The sequence below is a fragment of the Hirundo rustica genome, chromosome 10 (assembly GCF_015227805.2).
Source record: "Hirundo rustica isolate bHirRus1 chromosome 10, bHirRus1.pri.v3, whole genome shotgun sequence".
Taxonomy (NCBI): Eukaryota; Metazoa; Chordata; class Aves; order Passeriformes; family Hirundinidae; genus Hirundo; species Hirundo rustica.
The window spans coordinates 8624608-8643149 of record NC_053459.1 but is presented as its reverse complement, the minus strand read 5'-3'; the positions used below and the strand labels follow the sequence as shown (position 1 = coordinate 8643149).

The 18542-nt window shown below is 40.3% G+C and overlaps 1 protein-coding gene across 8 annotated transcripts in view; it reads right to left on the bottom strand.

The window, feature by feature from the left end:
* The window catches only part of ACSL3 (acyl-CoA synthetase long chain family member 3), a 64070-nt gene that overhangs the window by 27553 nt on the left and 17975 nt on the right, over positions 1-18542 (bottom strand). For 7 of the 8 annotated variants that reach the window (XR_005702337.2, XR_005702334.2, XR_005702336.2 and 4 more), the window contains exons 2-3: positions 8711-8814; positions 3877-4298 (exon numbers count right to left, since the gene is read on the bottom strand). Coding sequence is in view for 4 of the 8 variants with exons in the window: in XM_040074063.2 (XP_039929997.1) it covers positions 3877-4227 (351 nt within the window). In the remaining 4 variants the exon portion in view is untranslated. Of the gene's footprint in view, positions 1-3876; positions 4299-4725; positions 4847-8710; positions 8815-18542 lie in introns of those variants that run through there. The other variant, XM_040074064.2, reaches the window with a different exon arrangement.

The window sequence follows — 18542 nt, the reverse complement described above, 5'->3', positions numbered from 1 at the left end:
CCAAATCCATCTCCCTTCTCAGCCTTGCCCTCAGTAGCTTTTGCCACCACTTTACAATGTACAGTGCAAGAAAGGGAAGGAGCTACTGGAGAGAGTCCAGCGATGCCTCAAAGATGATGAGGGGTCTGGAGCATCTCTTGCAAGGAGAGATTGGGGGAGCTGGTTCAATCTGGAGAAGAGAAGGCTGAGGAGATCTTATTGCATATAAATATCTCAAAGGAATGCTAAGATGATGGTGCCAGGCTCTTTTCAAGGGTTCGCAGCGATGGGACAAGGAGCAATGGCCATGAACTAAAATGTAAGAAGTTCCATTTCAACAGGAGGAAGAACTTCTTTACATTGAGGGTGAAGAGCACTGGAGCAGCTCCCCAGGGAAGTGTGGAGTCTCCCCCTCTGGGGACATTCCAAACCCACCTGGACACATTCCTGTGTCACCTGCTCTGTGTGACCCTGCCTGGGCAGCATGCAGGACCTGGATGATCTCCAGAGGTGCCTTGCAACCCTAACAATTCTGTGATTCTGCTTCTGCTGCAAACAGGTGCTAAGACTGGCACGAGGTGCCACAATCCTTTAACATCCACACACATTTAACTCATCACCCTTCAGAGGCTACCTCCGCCTGGTAACTGACGGACAGAACGTGACTGTCCCAGAGCTGGCAGAAGGGCCCAGGCAGTGAGTTAGACAGGCCGAGGAGTCCCAGGAGAGCAGCCGGCAGGGACTGCAGCTCCGGGGCTTTCCCTGGAAACACGGCATTCCAAAGGAAAACGCTGCCCTCTCGTGCTGCAGCCTCAAACTGCAGCCTGACTCACTTCGGCCACAAAACACCGCAAGTACCCAGACCCCATTCACGTCCGGAAACCCAGAAAAGCACAGACTCGACATACAGCTAACGTTTCTTTGACCTGGATTTTAGAAACACGTTAAAATTTTTAGTGTAAAGGTGTAATAGAATGTTCTTGATAAAGCTGCAGGCTCATGTAGAGTCATTAAACTACTTGATTTCAGTTAGCTTTGAAGGTCTTCCTAAAAGCACCTTATAAGGTTTAAAAGAACCTCAACTGTGACTTCAAAACCAGTGATCATGAATTAAATACATTTTCTTGTAAAAATATATTAAAAGTAATACAAAGGAGGTTATTTGAAATGCCCACTTTTGGCCTTTTTCACATGAGCACATGGATTGCAGCTGAATATATCTGAAAACCCTCACCCTAACATACCATTTACATAGCAATTCATGTTTTCTAACATCATAAGTGACTCTCTTACTGCTCAATGACTTGGCACGGCAAGAATCTTCCTGAACCTTCACTTTAAGTTTCAGTATCAGCAATAAAGAGTAAAGTTCTGAATTCCCAAGTGCTTGCCCACGTGCTTGCTGTTGCACCCAAGTCTCTCAGGCTTTAGATGCATCACCTTCCCCAAGAAAGCTGTGTTTTCTTCTCCCCACTATGTCTTATTTATTACATTCCCAGTAATTCTGTTCCTGGTCACCAACCCTTTTTAAAGCTGAGCAAAACAAACAAACAACCCCCAAACCAAACAAACCTTCCTCAAAAAATAAACCAATGAAAGAACTCGCACACAAAGCCAAATCCACATAGCAACACAGATCAAAACAAGCACCTGATGATATAACCTATAACTAAGACAACACAAAATAATGAAGCTCATCTTTTGGGCATGCAATTTCAGCTGTGGTTAAATTAAGTCCCTCTTCCAATTAATTACATCTTAATATCAGAGGTATTTTCAACATTATTTTATCCTGACTTAAACACACGGTTCATGAAATTAATACTAGGTATGCATGATATTGGAGAAGGAAATTGGAGAAGTACACTACAAAAGGAAATAGACCTAACCATGTATGAATTACTATGAAATGCAACATGTGCATACGCAAGTGTTTGTATTTTATTCACATCCGTGAATTTCTGCTACTTGGGAATCTGCATAGAAACTAATATTTTTGCAACAAGACACTATCACAAAAATTCAAGAAATTACAAATTATCTGAGATATCACTGTTCTCACATTAGTAAATTAATGAATATCTGATCTTAAAGACGTTAAGAAGCTCCAAATAATTTTAGCAACAGGTGCGAGGATACTTAAGTTTTCCCAATAATCAAAAGCTGAGTATTTTACTGTTCCTGTAAGGTATAGAAATTACATGCATTATACCTAAGAATTAAACTTCTTGTGCACCCTTTTGAAGAACTGCATCCAAACTCAGCAAGCTTTGGCTTTGCTAAAGGGAACCACGCAATAAAAAGGTGCCTGGAATGAAAGACAGCAATCAAAGGAAGAGAACCTGACATTTAGAATCAACAAGGTGTCTTGTGAAATGCTCTGATTTTCCTCATTTGTTAACACATGCTATGAGGGCTTAATAACACTGTATTCCCCAAAGAAAAAAAAAATTAGAAGTGGATTTGTGTGATAATACCACAAGCTGGAATGAAGTAACACGAGGGCAAATATGGCAATGGACCATAATGAACCTTTGTGTTAAGCTTAGGCAAAATTACCTAACTCAGGTAATTGCTAAGCCTAAATACTCACAAACAAGTAATTTAAGTGGATCAACACAAACATTCTTCAGCTTTCCAATACTCACAACCTTTTGCTTGCATAATGGAAAAGGCTAAACTCCTAAGTCTTACATTCACAATTATAATTAAAAAACAGGGCACATGTCACAGGCAGCCAAAATTCTGATCTGTGCCCAGAAGCCATTCTTTGTACAACATGAGCTTTCTGTTTCTTTATAGGGTAATGAGGCAGCAAAATGTGCATCAAGAAAGAGCACATGTAACCATTCATCCCGGCATTTCCTCCATACTGCAAAACTAACTCCACAGCTAAGGGGAAGTTTCACTAACAATAACGTTTGTATAAAGATTCTAACAGAACTAAACTTTACCATATACTGTGATGTTAACCAAGTTCTACTTTAAACATACTCCTCTATCAGAATTAAAACTAGCAGCATGAAGAGAATTTTTTTTCATCTGCATGGAAACTAATCTTAACTAAGAATTTTCTATTGTGGATTTAACAACTTCTAATATAGAAATGCAGACCTTTAACACAGAGATGCACAAACATGTATATTCTGTTGCAGCATTCAGCCTTGCTTCTTCAGGCCAAAGAGCATTTTTCAATGTGTCTGAACAAATACGAAGGAGCAAATGACATTACAGGCTTGAACATTATACATTACAAAAAGTCAAGCCCTTGAGACAACACAGCTGTTGTCAGATACTGAAATCACATCTCCCCCACACACACCAGGATTACAGATTAGCAGAGCAGTTCACCTTAAAGGAGACTCAAAGAAAAAAAGACTCTTCCAATAAAACCTGTGCAATCCTTTTCCAAACAAAAAATTCATTTAAGTCCTGAATTCCCAGGACAGAACTGCAAATCCTTAAATCACAACTAAGTCTGCTGGAAAGGCAGATCTGAGTACTGGCATTTAGTAATTTTTGTATATTTGTTTGATTACAGTTCAGAATAACATAAAGGGAGACTTTTTAGAATTCACTTAAGAAAGAAACCTTTAAACCCACTTACATCACCAGCTGAATATTAAAAACAAATACCTAAAACATAATTGTGTTTTTTTTCTTTGACTGAAACCATAAATAGGATACTTATTCCAGAATGCAAAAAGGTTTAGATTTGGTTTAAGTGCCAAGAATTGAAAGATTGGGAATTAGATAATTTGATTCTTTTCACAGCTACCAAATCTAAGCAGATACATTTATTTTTTCCCCAGCTTTGCTTTACTGGACTAGAAGTGCTGCATAAGAAAGCAAACATTCTTCGGAAAAAACAAAATCTTGAAGTCAGAAAAGACTTACCTTTTTAAAAACTTTTCCTGATGGCTGGATTTCATCTTCCTCTTTCAGAATTTCACGTGTTCCCAAGAGTTTTTTGTCCTTATATTTAGTTTTAGCATACTTAAAAACCTTGTCGAGTGTATCGCACCCAGGATATAAAACTGAAGCTAAGCAATGCAGACTGTTAACAGATCTGTATGCACCCCCAGGCCTGTTATTCACAGGTCTGGCTTTAACCTGCTTGGCTCTTGCTATAGCCTCCTTTGATCCTGAAAGTATGTACCATGGAATGTAAGTTACAAGCGAGTACACCAGGACTATGAAGTTTATAAACTGTAGAAGAACAGGATTGATGTTATGCTTCAACTTCATTTTGGCTGCTTGAGAATGTTACAAGAGAGAGTTTGGAAACATGAATCAGCTAGACAGGGATCCAAAAAGATCTGAAAAGAGAAAAGAAAAGGTTAGTAGTAAACCATCACTGTTGGCAGAGGGGCATTTTTAAACATGATTTACAATCCATATCCCAGGAGGTCTCTATGCAGGAGTAAGAAGTCTGAACCCCATACACACATGAAACCAGACACTGAGACACGAGATGGAACTCTTCCACTCTCCTTCAGCAGACTGCAGTACAACCACACGTGCACCACAGGCATTTATCTGAAAATGTTTTATGATCATACAATTAAAAAGATCCTCTTCAACATCACAGCACCTTCGTGGGCCCCTTCCCAAGGAATCCCTATGACTTCTGACTGTGAATCACCAGGCTCCAGACAAGCAATGTCACCAGTCTGCACATGGGAAACCCCAACCATTAAGGACATTGAAATGTTTCCCAAGCATTGGACACACCGGGACACCCACCTAAGAGAAGGAAAGCTGTGTATGCGACAGAACTTCGGTGATTTATTCCTAGGGACTTCCTATTGGTCCTATGATTTTAGTCTCAGAACCAGTATTCAATGGACCTACTTGCTGTATCAATAAACATGAGTTAAGTAAGATTGGGTAAATACCAGAAAAGAGCTTATAAATATCCCCAAATTCCCAACAACAGCATTATGAAGATGTGTAACCTTTTTCAGAGTCCCTAATGATGCCAGGATATTCACTTTGTTTTTTTTAAAAGCATGATTTACCATATCCAACGACCACAATGATGATGTAACTTTCTAATGTACTATACTGTTGAGTCAAGAAATTATGCAATCTGTCTAAAAGATTAAAAAGATAAATCAACAAAGTAATTGAAATCCTTATGGAAATCAGGTATAGTTACCATAATGGCTAAAGATGAATTTCTACAACAGTCAATGAGCCACTAGCTAAAAATCAGTGTTTTGTACATAATAAACTACAAATGCACTTCACTCAGTTAACCTTTCAAATGTATTGATACAACTTATTAAAAGCAGTATCATAAATCAAGTGACTAATAATAAATACGTAAGATGCATTATTCTGTACTGTCTTACAATCTTTAACTTTTCCTCCATTAACTCTCTGAAAAAACAAATGAAAAGAAATTTGAGTTGAAAAAAGTAATGTTTAAATCATGCACAATCCTTCAGTAGTAATGGAAAGAAACTTTGCTTAATTAATATTAGAGCTGCATTCCTTTTGGGAATGGATCAATCCAGGATGAGATTAATTCCATGCTTCCCTGAAACAAAACTTTCTAAAACTCCAAGCAAAAATATTTCATGATCATCCTTTTCCGTAACAAGCTGCTGTAATCTCACTGTTAACACTGCATCATTACAGGCATTTTGAAGGAACCAAACAACATCAAAGTCTGTTCTGCAGAGCACCCCGAGACACATACTCAAATAAACCATAGGAGCTCTTCACAGTAGGGACTTACTGCAACAAGCAGCAGTGGGGGGAAGATTTAAAATATATATTAAAAAAATTATATGGAAGTGCATATATATTTTAATTTTCAGACCAAAGGCAAAACGCAATGACAAAAAATTTAAATAGGCTAAAGGGCAAATTCAGTAATCGGTTGAAGAGACTTATGTTCTTAGGCTGTCACTGCAGGATACTTAATGAAAATAATCATGAGCCAGCCAATCAGCTACTGCAGGCCAGAAAAATTATACTGTTGTTGACAGCAGACCAGAACAAGATGTTTTAAAGCTGAATCCCGAGTTCACACCACAAGAGTTTACCCATTTTTTAAAAAGTTCTATGCTGTATTATGGTTTTGCCTGGCCCAGTTCAGGAGGCAAATACCTTTTTGCTCCTTATAAAGCTAGGTAACTTCTCTCTGCCTAAAAAGTAGAAACAGAATTTAACCAAACACTGGTACATATGAAAATTAAAGCAACTCATTTAACACCTTCAGGCAAACTGTTCTCTAAAGAAATCCCCTGTCTCACTAACAGTCAAGGCTGCGGATACATAGTAAATATATTCTCCCTAGGTTTCCTAATTTTCCTTGGTTAGAGAGGCACTGAGCCCTTCCAGAACAGCAGCCTCCCATTTCATTTTGCAGTCAGTTATCCCAACAGCTTTATTCTTTCCTCAGAAGGAGAGAGGAACCTTTTCCACTATTTCTATGATAACCATGCCAAAGTGTCATGTCAAACTCTCTCTCTTCTGGCTCACCCTTGCATTATAACCCCCAAACCTGGAAATCTTTGCTTTGAATTGCAAACATAAATTGTGCTTTGCCCACCACTTCACAAAAGGCTGCATTGCAAGAAAGGGTCTAAGGAACACTCCAATAGGACAGACTAAAGGGAAATGTCTTGGACTGTACCCCTTGCTCAGAAAAGCAAGCACCCTGCTCTAGATCTCTCCTCTGATGTACATCTCTTACCCTAAGTAAATTACTCCTGCACAAAAGTAAGGCTATTACAAGTCATCTATTGAAAACACTTTATTTTAAAAATTAAGACAATTTTTTTTCACTCAAAACGCAATACTTTTAAAGATTAAAAATTATCTTTTGCAAATGAAGTTTCTTGCCTTATAGGCCAACTAAGACTCCTTTTTTTCCTTCAAAATCTTATAATTAGGAAACAGCAAACTTTAGCAAGAGATAGAGCTCCGGTGTGCCACTGTCTTAAGAATTTGGCAATGGATTTCAGACTGTGATATTTAAAAAGCACCTATGTTTGTAACTAATTGTAATTACCGTTGTAATTGGACATTGGAAAAATGCAATGCCTTGTGGAACAAGAAAGAAAAACATATTTCAGTAGTTTCATTAGCAGAATAAGCTCCAGCATCTTTGTCAGGTGATGGTTCCAAGGAGAGCTGAGCCATGACACAAAGGGAGCTCCTTGGTGGCAATATGAAGGCTCCCCCTCTTTCCTTGTGTAATTGAAGAACAGAAACTGCATTTTAACTCGTCATTTTATTTGCTTGCTATGTTGTTGAAGAGGAAAATACCAGGTAAGCCAAGGAGATGCAGTTTAAAATGCCTTTGTGCCTAACAGACTTATCATTGCCATTCCCAGGAGAACATCAAAGTCAGCTAAATGGATCACTAAGCATTCAATAAAAAATCATTTTGATGACAATGTTAAAGCAAAACTCTACTCTGACTTGAGGCTGGAGTGCTACCTGTAAAGCAATTATGTTTTACAGCAAGCAAAACGAATGTAGATGAACACGACAGTGTATTTTCTGTTGTTTTTTTCCTTATGCAAAAGGTCATTTACCCTCCATTAAGAAAACCACTTTCAATGAAAATGTAAAAGAAAAATATTGTTTTCATTAAGATACAATGCTTGCTCATGCATTCTTCTCTGTAACAATTACTATTTCAATCCTTTAATGTATGTTATTTTAAAAACTTAAAATGAAAATACATTATTAAAAATCAATCTGCAGGACTAACCTAAAAATTAGAAGTTTTAGTGAAATTTTCAAGATTACATCAGATCTGGAAGGCCTAAAAGGGAAGCAGTGCTTGCTGCTTAATATTCTGTCTCTAAAAAAAAGTAGTACCCAACAAAGCCAGAACTTTAAAAAGTTTAGTTAGTGAAATACTATACAGGGTTTTAAAATTTCATTGAAGTATAATATGTTGTCACCTTATTAATTTTGGAAGTGTATGACTGCTTCTGACCATAAAAAGAGTACAAGCAAACTGACCATTTTGGGGCAGGTAATAGAAAGCAGAGAACATGATCCTAAGCAGTTTTTACAAGTATGAGACTATGGCACAGTGAGAAAGCTCACTGCATTTTCAACACTGGAATTTTGTTCTCAGGTAGCTCCTGCTTAATCACTGACAAATAAAAACACATGACATGTGGTAATATTCTAACTTAGTGGTTTGGTCTGCAGATTAGCTGTAAACACTCAGGCTCTTACAGAAAATGCAACCTGGTTTCACATAATCCCGCTGGGACTTTTGAGGAATCAGTGCTCAAACCCTGACTAGTGATGCAGGAAAGGCTGGGAGGTAAAATCCTGGATGTAAGAGCTGCTAATTTATCCGGGAATACAACCTATAGCAAATCTGCTCAGACATGCATAAGAGCTGTTCAGTTACATGTAATTTCCTGTTTACTCTAATAGTCACCAAATGGGAAAGAGCAACACCACAAATCAAGTTTAACACATTTTTTCAACAGCAAAAGGAAGCAGCAACCAGCACACTCATTCATGAGTCTGGAGAAGTACTTTTCAGGACTGATCCTTCTTAATACATAATCAGTGATTTGGCCTGATATACTACTTATACTAATACTGTTATACCCGTTAGTTTTAGATGAAAACTTTTGTTAGATGAGAAAGAAAAAAATCCTTAAAGGAATGTATTTACTAATTGACCCACTTAGAACAACTACATTGCAATAAAAGCATGAATTAACAAGAAAAAAGGAACCTTATGCAACTTCTCATCGTGGCAGGTACAGGTACAACAGCTGATACGAGATGTTCCAGTCCCAGTTTACTCAACAGGAGCTGTCACAGGCAACTGCATGAAATCTAAAAATGGAAAATTCCCATTAAAGGTGGCAATTATAAAACACATCCTCCATTTTTTCACTCCTATTTTGTAATAAATGAAACCTTTTTCTCATCTGATACTGCACTGCATCACCTCAGAGTCTAGGCACACTGCGTGCAAGCGAACACAAAGCCAGGTGTTAGACACAGCACAGCCACTGCTCGGACCTGAGTCCCCTGCAGCCAAGGTGGCTGCAACAGCTTCGGGTAAACTCAGGAGTTCACGGTACCCTGACAAATTCTAACTCCCCAGGGGCTTTCCGTGTACACTGCTTCTACCATTTGGGGTAGAAATAATAGACCTATCTTTGTGTATCCACCCACACAGAATGCATTTCAGCCTGAGTAATAAAATATTCTTGAACACTTTACAAAAAGGCTTAATAAAATAGTAATCATTGTATTTATTGATTTTACTCTACTATACATTAAAGTTTCATTTATTGTCCTTTGCAGAAAGAAGTCTTGAAAACCAGAAAATCACATTTAAACGCAAGCATTTTGTACCTATTCTTTTTCTGTAAACATTACTATTTACACAGCTATTCAGTTCTTAAAGATAATCTTTTCCAGTTTCAGTGGATTAACTGCTGCTTGAGGTGAGCATCCAGGTTGCTCACTGCCCCATTTTTTGAATTCCCCAACTTCACACATACTAACCAAACTCCAACCCAGAGACTCCAAAATACTCTTGCAAAAAAAAAATCATTTTGGTCAACAATTTATAGTTGCAGAAATACACGTTAAATTCCTCTTATCACTGAATCTTGCCAAAAAATCCCCTGATTTATTAACATTCACTGAAAGGATAAGGTTATTCACTGGGTTAGGCTTTAATGGACAAAATAACCAAGTATTTTCATGTACTGCCCAACCTCTACATTACAGAATATAACAACAGGAGTTCTCAAGACCCCATATAATAATAACATAATATAACAAAGCACATAATACAGACTTCTAACTGTACCAAAAATATAGCCTCTGTTAGTTTACATCTGGACTTTAAAAAGTAACATTAACAACCCTGAAGAGGCAGCTTTTTACTCCACCCGGAATTCACTCACGAGCTGTCAGTCCTCTCTAGCACTCAGCAAGTAAGCCTTTCTTTTACAAAAAAGAAGAGACCAAAAAGAAAGAAACCCCTATTACTATTATAAATACTCACGAAGTCATCTATATAAAAATAACAAAGCAAACCAAATGTACACGGACGCAACAGCCTATGCTTCACAAGCAAACTCCCTGGCCTGTGAAGCAAGGAGGGCCTGAGGCGATGAACGGTGCAGAGGAGAATCCCAAACATGTACCTATCTAAGTGGAAGGTATCTTTTGCAATATGGGTTTAAGGGACAGTTATGTTCGAAAACAGATGTTCTTCACAGGTACAGCATAAGCGTTTTCATGTATTTTTTGAAACAGAGAGGATAGAAATCCCAGCAAGCCCTACAGAATGGTGGAAATGGATGCTTTGGGTCCCTGGAATAAGAGCTGATGCTCAGCACATCCTCCCAAATTGGAAGAGAGGGCACAAGAAGACACCTCACATCCCTAACTCACCCTTCACTGCTCCCCACAAGCCTGCCCTCTCACCACCTCCTGCATTCCCTGAGCACTGCTACCCTGGCACTGCTTGTGGGAGCTGTGCTGCTCTCCAGGGCCCAGCACCCTCCAGGCCACCCTCTCTCACAGCCCTGTGGTTTCCACACAAGTGCACACACCGTCTTTGTCCCCTTTCCGGCCTCCGACCCCTCTGAGTGACCCTTTTCCAGGCGGCTGCCTGGGTCTCAGCATCACTTCTAGCACAGGGGAGACCCTCCATCCACAAAACCCTTCTCCAGGCAGACCTGAACCCTGCTACAAACACGAGTGCCCCTCTACAGTCAAGCTGGGAACAGGTCCATGGCCCTGTCCCAAAGGACATCTGCTTTCAACAGGGAGGAAAAGCAATGCTCAGCACGCCAGCCCCCAGGAGCCAGCACCCACTGGGGACAAACCCAGCGGGACCTTCCTCCACAGCTCCACGTGACCACAGGGCTGCTCACAGCTACTGAACAGCCTCTGCTACACAAAGGTCTACAAGAGGATTGCATGGCTGTAACACAGGAGCACACTCAGCCAGAGGTTCTTCTGAAACTCTTTCAAGCAAGCACACAAGAATGAAACTAATTCCCACATCAACTCCAGTCCCTGATGTCTCACTCCCAGACCTGAACAAGAGACAACCCGTCTCTCCCTGGACTCACCCTCCTTGCTGCTCCACATGCTGCGAACTGCTGTGGTCTTACACAAAAAGAGGGATGGTGGGACACCAAAATTGCTATTGATTATGTCTCAGCTCTCAAAAGGAGGCAAATCTTCAGGACACAGAGAATAAACATGCTCTGAAAGGACACGTAGAGTAATCCTGAGCTACCTTGTTCAGATCATGCGTAGCTTCCAGCTGTGACCCACCTCCAGCACAACCCTGGATGAGTCCTAAGGCTCTTTTTAAATGCTTCCCCTTGCTCTGCCAGGAAACACAACGCTGGCAGATGGCCAGAGCCAACGCAGCATTCCCACTCCTGCCTCCACAACTCCACACTTCAGCATAAGCAAATCTACAACTCAACTCCAGTCCCGAGGGAAACTCGGGCACTTCTCTGCACGAGCGTGGTTCTGAAAAGCACAGGAGGGCACACAGACCATCGGGAAGCGGCATCAGGACCTGGAACAAACCAGCTTCCGAGGCAGGAGTTCAACAGATCGCTGGGGCAGCAAAGGTTGCTCGTGAAGTGCACAGCCTGAGGGTGTGATTTCAGCTTGGCTCAAGCGGATTTAACTCTGGGCTGCTAATAAAAACAGACTGTTCATCTCCAAAAGGTAATTCCACTCTTGCCCTCCATTGTACCAGCACAGGAGTGCCCGTGTGGCTAGGAATGAGTCAGATTAGTTTGTTGATCCACTTTAAACCCTCTCCTTCTCAGGGCAAAACTGTGGATTTTCCTTTGTATCAACTTCGGTACTCAGTTTTGAGCCTACCATGAGTCACTGCAACCACCTAAATCAACAGAAAATCAGCACTACAAAAGATGTTATTCTTCTGCTGTCTCAAACTGAGTAAACCATGAATTGACTGAGTTACTGCCAATGCAAAGCCGGAGGAGGAGAGGGTGAAAGCCCTTTGGGCTGTGGAGGAAGGGGGCTGTGGGTGAAAGCCCTTTGGGCTGTGGAAGAAGGGGGCTGTGGGTCAAAGCCCTTTGGGCTGTGGAAGAAGGGAGCTGTGGGTCAAAGCCCTTTGGGCTGTGGAAGAAGGGAGCTGTGGGTGAAAGCCCTTTGGGCTCTGGAGGAAGGGGGCTGTGGGTGAAAGCCCTTTGGGCTCTGGAGGAAGGGGGCTGTGGGTGAAAGCCCTTTGGGCTCTGCAGGAAGGGGGCTGTGGGTGAAAGCCCTTTGGGCTCTGCAGGAAGGGGGCTGTGGGTGAAAGCCCTTTGGGCTCTGCAGGAAGGGGGCTGTGGGTGAAAGCCCTTTGGGCTCTGCAGGAAGGGGGCTGTGGGTGAAAGCCCTTTGGGCTCTGCAGGAAGGGGGCTCAGCACAGCGGTGGCAGGACGCCTTGTGACTCGGGTGTCACAGCGCACTGCGGGATCAGGCCACAGCTGCGGACTGCGGATTAACCTGCTGCTCTCCTACTAATGATCTCACTACTTACTTTTTTAGCAGCTCAGCCTTGGGGGTTTCGAGTGCTACAAGCTTAAATACCTTTAAACTTTGGGTATAGGCTAATACACATCCTATAAATACAAAGGGGTTTAATTCATGCCCTTCAGGTGTCAGTGCTACGTTTGTAAAATGATAGTCCTATTTCCTTAAGGAAGCATGTTATTAGGATAAATAAATTATTACGTCCTTGTTAAACACCAAGATACTATAAAGGTAGGAGTTATGTGAACCAAAGAAGTCCTTTTACCTGAAAGAGACACTCTCTACGGTATTAACTAAAGTTTGACACAGAAAAAGAAGTTATATTACCTAGAAAAGATTCCTTTTCCTCTTAGTAGGTTCATTCATATCAAGTGGAAAAAAACCTACACCTAGTGTTGGCAGACAACAAGGAGACAAACACGATAGCACAGAACTAAACAAGACAGAAGGAACTGACATTTCTCGAGGGCACAGAACAGTGCTTTCTCTAAAACAGATCCTTAGCATATCCAGTTGGTAATGGTAAGTGGGTATTAAAAACTTCTATTTGACACCAACCTCTTTTAGGTACACCCAAGCCCCACTGTCTGAAATATGACTGCACACCGCAGGACAGCGAGGCCCAGGTCGGTACATCCCTCCTCTGCTTCCTACCGAAACAAAGGGACATTTATGAGAAACTGAAAGCTAAAGCGACATCACAAAGCAGACAAACAGATTTATTTCCCCCACAAAAAAGCTACAGGACTCCAATGCCCAGTCTGACTGCACAGGCTACAAACTTAAGTTTAAACCCTTGTTCCAGGTGAAAAATAAAACTAAATCAAAGTGAGTTCAACATTAATGAGCTCCAGGAACAATACATAAACAATCCTAAAGCTACCTTCACCCACAACATGAACACCCAATAAAATCAACTGAAAATGCAAACCTTGTTGCAACTCTGCATCCTAGATTTTTTCTATTTAAAACTTTTTAAAAATTATTTCCCCTAAAGAGGGTTTTTTTGAACTTATCCAAGACAGTTTGCACATTCAATGGATTGACAAATGCATCTTCCTTAATAAGAACAATAAAACACAGCTCTGAAGTGACAACTTTGTCAGCAAACCTGAAAGCACTTCTCAAAAAGAAAGCAGCGTGCTAAAATGCTTACTTAAAATCATGTTACAAAATAACAGCTATGCCAGAACACAATCCAGCGCTGCTCCCTCTTCCATCTCCTTCCCCTCCCACTACACACATGACACTTCGTGGCAAACAAGTGTCTTAACTTGTTTCAGGCACTCTACCCGGTGCTGTCAATACATTGCTTCCATGCCTTTTCACAAGCAGTTATTAGAGCATTTAAGAAATGCATTTAGTGCCAAACTAAATTAAATGTTTTCATGTTTGTGACAGAGAAAAGAAGAAACTAATGGGTAAAGCACCTTGCTACTGGAGAAGGCCCCAGAGGAACTTTGGTATCTGCCCATTCACTGTTAGAGAGAGATTAAACCACTAATTTCCCCAGCATACTTCTATATTTTTTAACCACAGATACAAATTAAACACGAAAGAGTACTTAGACAAGAATATCAACAGCACGGCACAGAGTATGAAAGAAGTCTGCATAAAAAGAAGCCAGAAGCTTCACCAGTAACCTTTGCCTACTGAAGAAGTGGTGTAACAGGTGAGTTATCACTGCCAGTTTATCACTCCAAATTCCTACAGCCATTTTCCGCTCCTTTAAGTCAATGGTCGTAAGTACTTCCACTGGGAGGCAGACTCTGCTTTCCATCCGAATCCAAGGGACTCACCAGCATGGTTTCATGTGCTGTTTTCTACTACAAAGCACAGCCTAAGACCAGCTCTCCAACTTCTGGGAAATCTGAAATTCTAAAGCATGAATAGCTCTGGCTTGTTTGCTTCTTATTAAACTGAACAAAAATAGATGGTCTGCTGCCACACATTCAATATGGTTTGTACTGTATCCTAATCATGTATTTGTTAGATCAGAACAACAACAACAAATCTAGCAAAACAATACCACATATTTTTAACTGTAAAGGTGCTTCGGTATTTTTTTGTCCAGCAGAAGTCATACATGCAGAAAATTGTTCTTATTTACTTTTAGATGAATTTGAGTTCATGTAACGCCACAGTAAAAAATATTACCCATTATCCTATATCCATTTTTCAAAGAATACCAAGTGGCCAGGTCAAAAAATCTGGTAAGCCTGTATATTTATGTTGTCTTTGTCTTCTTTCTTTAACATTTCTTCTCTATTTGATGGGATTTTGTTAGGGATAACTGTTGACCCTGATGCTGGCTCATCACCAGGCGTGCAGTGTCAATTCACACACCAGGAAGCGATATTTTATTACATCATTCTAGTTTGCACAAAGTAGGGATCTAGGTGTAACCCCACAAAGTCAGCAAAACTTTACACTAGTTACACATTTTACCAAGGGTATCAGTGTTTCATAGTTACAAATTACACAGCTTTCTCACTAGCTAGTACTCAAAGCCCTATTTAATAGTTATCTCTCATTACTCCTGCTAATAGTCCACATGCACAGCTCCTCTCTGCACTGGAGTCAGAGGTCAGTTTTACAGGTGGTCAATGGGTTGGTGACCATGAACCCCCCTGCCAGAATCACCCTTCCCCACTTACTGCTCAGTCTTGCTGACTTCACTCCTGGTGGCCCTTGTCCAGACAGCCCTTTCATCTCGGGATTGTGTTCCCCTTCCCTTAAAAAAGAAGATTAGCCAAGCCTACAAGTCTCTAACAGGTTTCACAATGCAATGGCTTAATCGTAAGTGCCTACCCATTGATTAACACCAAAACAACTGCACAGCTCAGTTCAAATCAGAGGGACCTGATAACCTTACACCAGAAGAACAAGAAGCAGATGGAAACTTGGGTAACAAAACAAATCTGAGAGAACAAAATGAAGATATAGACTTCACAAGAAAAGGTGTGAAAATTCCAAGTCTTTAGACAAATTTCTCAAAAGAAAAATGTCAGCCAGATGAATAATACATATAAGAGGAATTTTACAATACATTTCAAAGCAAGAAGGATATCCACAGCATGATCTAAGCTATCAAAGTGATAAAGTGGGATGTTTCACCATTTAATTTGAAAGGCTAAGCTGCTGACACTTTCAATACACTTTCTCTTTTGAAGGATAAATACATTCTCAGGTTCCAGTTACTTGGGGGTTTGCTAGGTTTGATTTGTTGGGTTTTTTTAAAACATCATCGTGTCCAGTCATCTACAGTGATTTACTACCAAAATAAATGTAATTAAGAAGTTCCCACAAGAATATCTACTTTTCTCACACCCCACACTTTCCACTGAAGTGCCTCAAACTCCAGAATAGGAACAATCCCTCTCCTCTGGCCTGCAATGGAAGTCACAAGTCCTTCAGACAGGATCACTACCTTATTAAGGAGAGACTACTGCTCCCAAGCCATGTGCACAGTTCAGGTTGTGTTATCCAACATTCACTCTCGGAACAATTAAGAGATCCCCCTCAAGCCACACGGCAGAAAAACAACAGGAATGCAATTTATAGAAATCACAGCCCTAGCAAGTCTTGCCTCAAGCCAAGACTTGCAGAAGATTCATTGGGAGCTCCAGAGCTCATAGACTGAACCTCTCTGTAAGGACTAAGCAAGACATCTCAAAATCACTGCTTCACTCCAGCAGCAACACAAATGCAGAAAATAATCTGTGGAACTTTTCTTGAGCACAAATACAAAGAGAGAAATGAAATTTGCTCTAAGTTCTGGGTATATGTAATTTTCACTTGTGGTAACTTTACCTCTGCCACAGGTTATAAATCTGTTCTCAAAACCAGTCATCTGTTTCTTAGATTGCTTACAGTGGTGTCTGTGAAACCCCACATCCTAAACACCCAGGTTTACAGATGATTGAGCTTGACTCTTAAGCTGGTTTAACAGAAATACTTTGCTTAAGATCTGGGGTATATGTCCAAATACAACTATTGTCCAGCAATTGTCCTGGCCAGAATCTGCCTCCCTCCTAGCATTCTTCAGGACCTAATGCTAAAAAGTTACTTCACTTACTTAACTCCAGATTTCAAAAAACTCCAACTAAACCAAACCAATTTATAAGACACCAGAAGTGCTGCACACACAATCAGTAGAAATGGGACTTCAACAAATATTTCCTATAGATACAAGCATAAGGCCATAAACACCAAATTGTCAAAAGGAACTGGAAAGCCTGGAAACCATGGAAAAACCATTGACCAATCAAGCATTTGATGAAATCTGGGGAAGACTACCAGAGCAGATTTTGGCTGTCAATGGTTCAGCCTCACTCCTTCATGGATTTATGGATAGACAGCACACTTTGCACTCAACAAGTTGTGGGGTGACTGATGAGAAGTCACATAAAAGGGTGTGCTACAGAAAGACAAGTAGGCCATTTCTCTGCAAACTGCTTTGTATGTTTTTTATTTCTCTTGGCTGCCCTAAAGTTCTAGGGACAGTGGGGAATACGGTATTACAAAAGAAAGAAACAGCCAAGGAAAAAGAAAATACTTCAAATTCAGTGTTTTCCTGAAGAGCTACTTGATCTAGGTTTTATATCTATATTACTTGGGGAAAAATTACTCTTTTGTTCAAAATCCAGCACTACAATTTATTTAAACATGGCATAAAGAAGTCTACCCTGCTCATTTGAGTCATTATTCTGTTTTCCAGCTTCAGAAGTAACAGAATATCAGAATAACCTCTCTCCTCCATCACACATTGGAATAAATATCCTTTTCTCTCTTTTTATTACTCCTCTTTTTGTAAGCAAAGCGAGGCAGGATCAGTCATGAACATGCTCAACAATTGCATAACTCGACGCAAACACGGAACAAGGTCTCATTAAATTAGAAGCCATTTTATTCTCTGAGAAGGAGCGTTACACAAGTGTGGTTCTCAGCTCCAAGCCCTTACGTGTCACCCTTAAAAATAAAGCTTACAAACACAGATGGTGACAATCAGAGGACAATATCTAGTGCCCACAGATATGTTCAGAATGGGATGAAGGTGAGGAAGTAACTACATCCTCCCAGGAGATCACTCAAGTCTGCAGTTCAGAATCAGTACACAAATACTGCGTAGGTAGAGGGAGGTTTGGGTAGAAGAGAATCCTGTTTTTCTCTTCAGGGAAATCAAACACACCCTTAGACTCTGATTACGTAAACATGACCAAAATTGAGGTACGTGGCTGGGTAGAGCCTTCACTGCTAAGTTTCAAGAACATTGACCTTTTTCAAAAAGAAAAGTGCCACAGTATCAACAGCATTTGTAGGAGTTTTGTGAATATTCTCAGGCAAAATTGTTTTGTCTGTCTTATACAGACATTAGATTAGACAGCATTAGATTAATACAATTTGACAAGCTGGAAGTCCCAAACAGACTATTAAGTATTTCTAGGATAAGAATATAAATATTTCACCTGTTTCCTGAACCGCTAACATTTCAAACGTCAAGGGAAATGTATCTGGCTTTAAAAAAACCCTCCAAAGAATCATGAAAAATTAAGCTAATGATGTAATTAAAATATATGTAGTTTCAACCACTGTACTCTTAAAATATCTTATCTTAGATGTATACACATTTACAGATGCAGAAGAAAACAAGTCAGGGTAGCAGATGTGTTAGTCCTTTCACAAGCTGGACCTGGCCAAAACTGCATTTGTGTAACACAGGATCTGGGCAGAAGACTTGTTTTTTTCTTAACTATAACTGATTTTATTATTAAATTACAGATTTAAATTTTTTATTTGTCTGTTTTACCTAGTTTTCCTGATCAAAAACCCTCACCCCACCTTCCAACACCAGCTAACAGCCTTGGCTTAGTGACCTAGACATTCACACATGAGCGCACAGCCCTGCTACACCTGCTGGGAGGTGGATTTGTACCTTGTTCTTGAAAGTACTGGATGATACCAGGTTAAGCCTTCTGTGCAGACTGTAAGTAAAGCAGGTAAGCATCTCCATAAGCATCTTCCCCCTC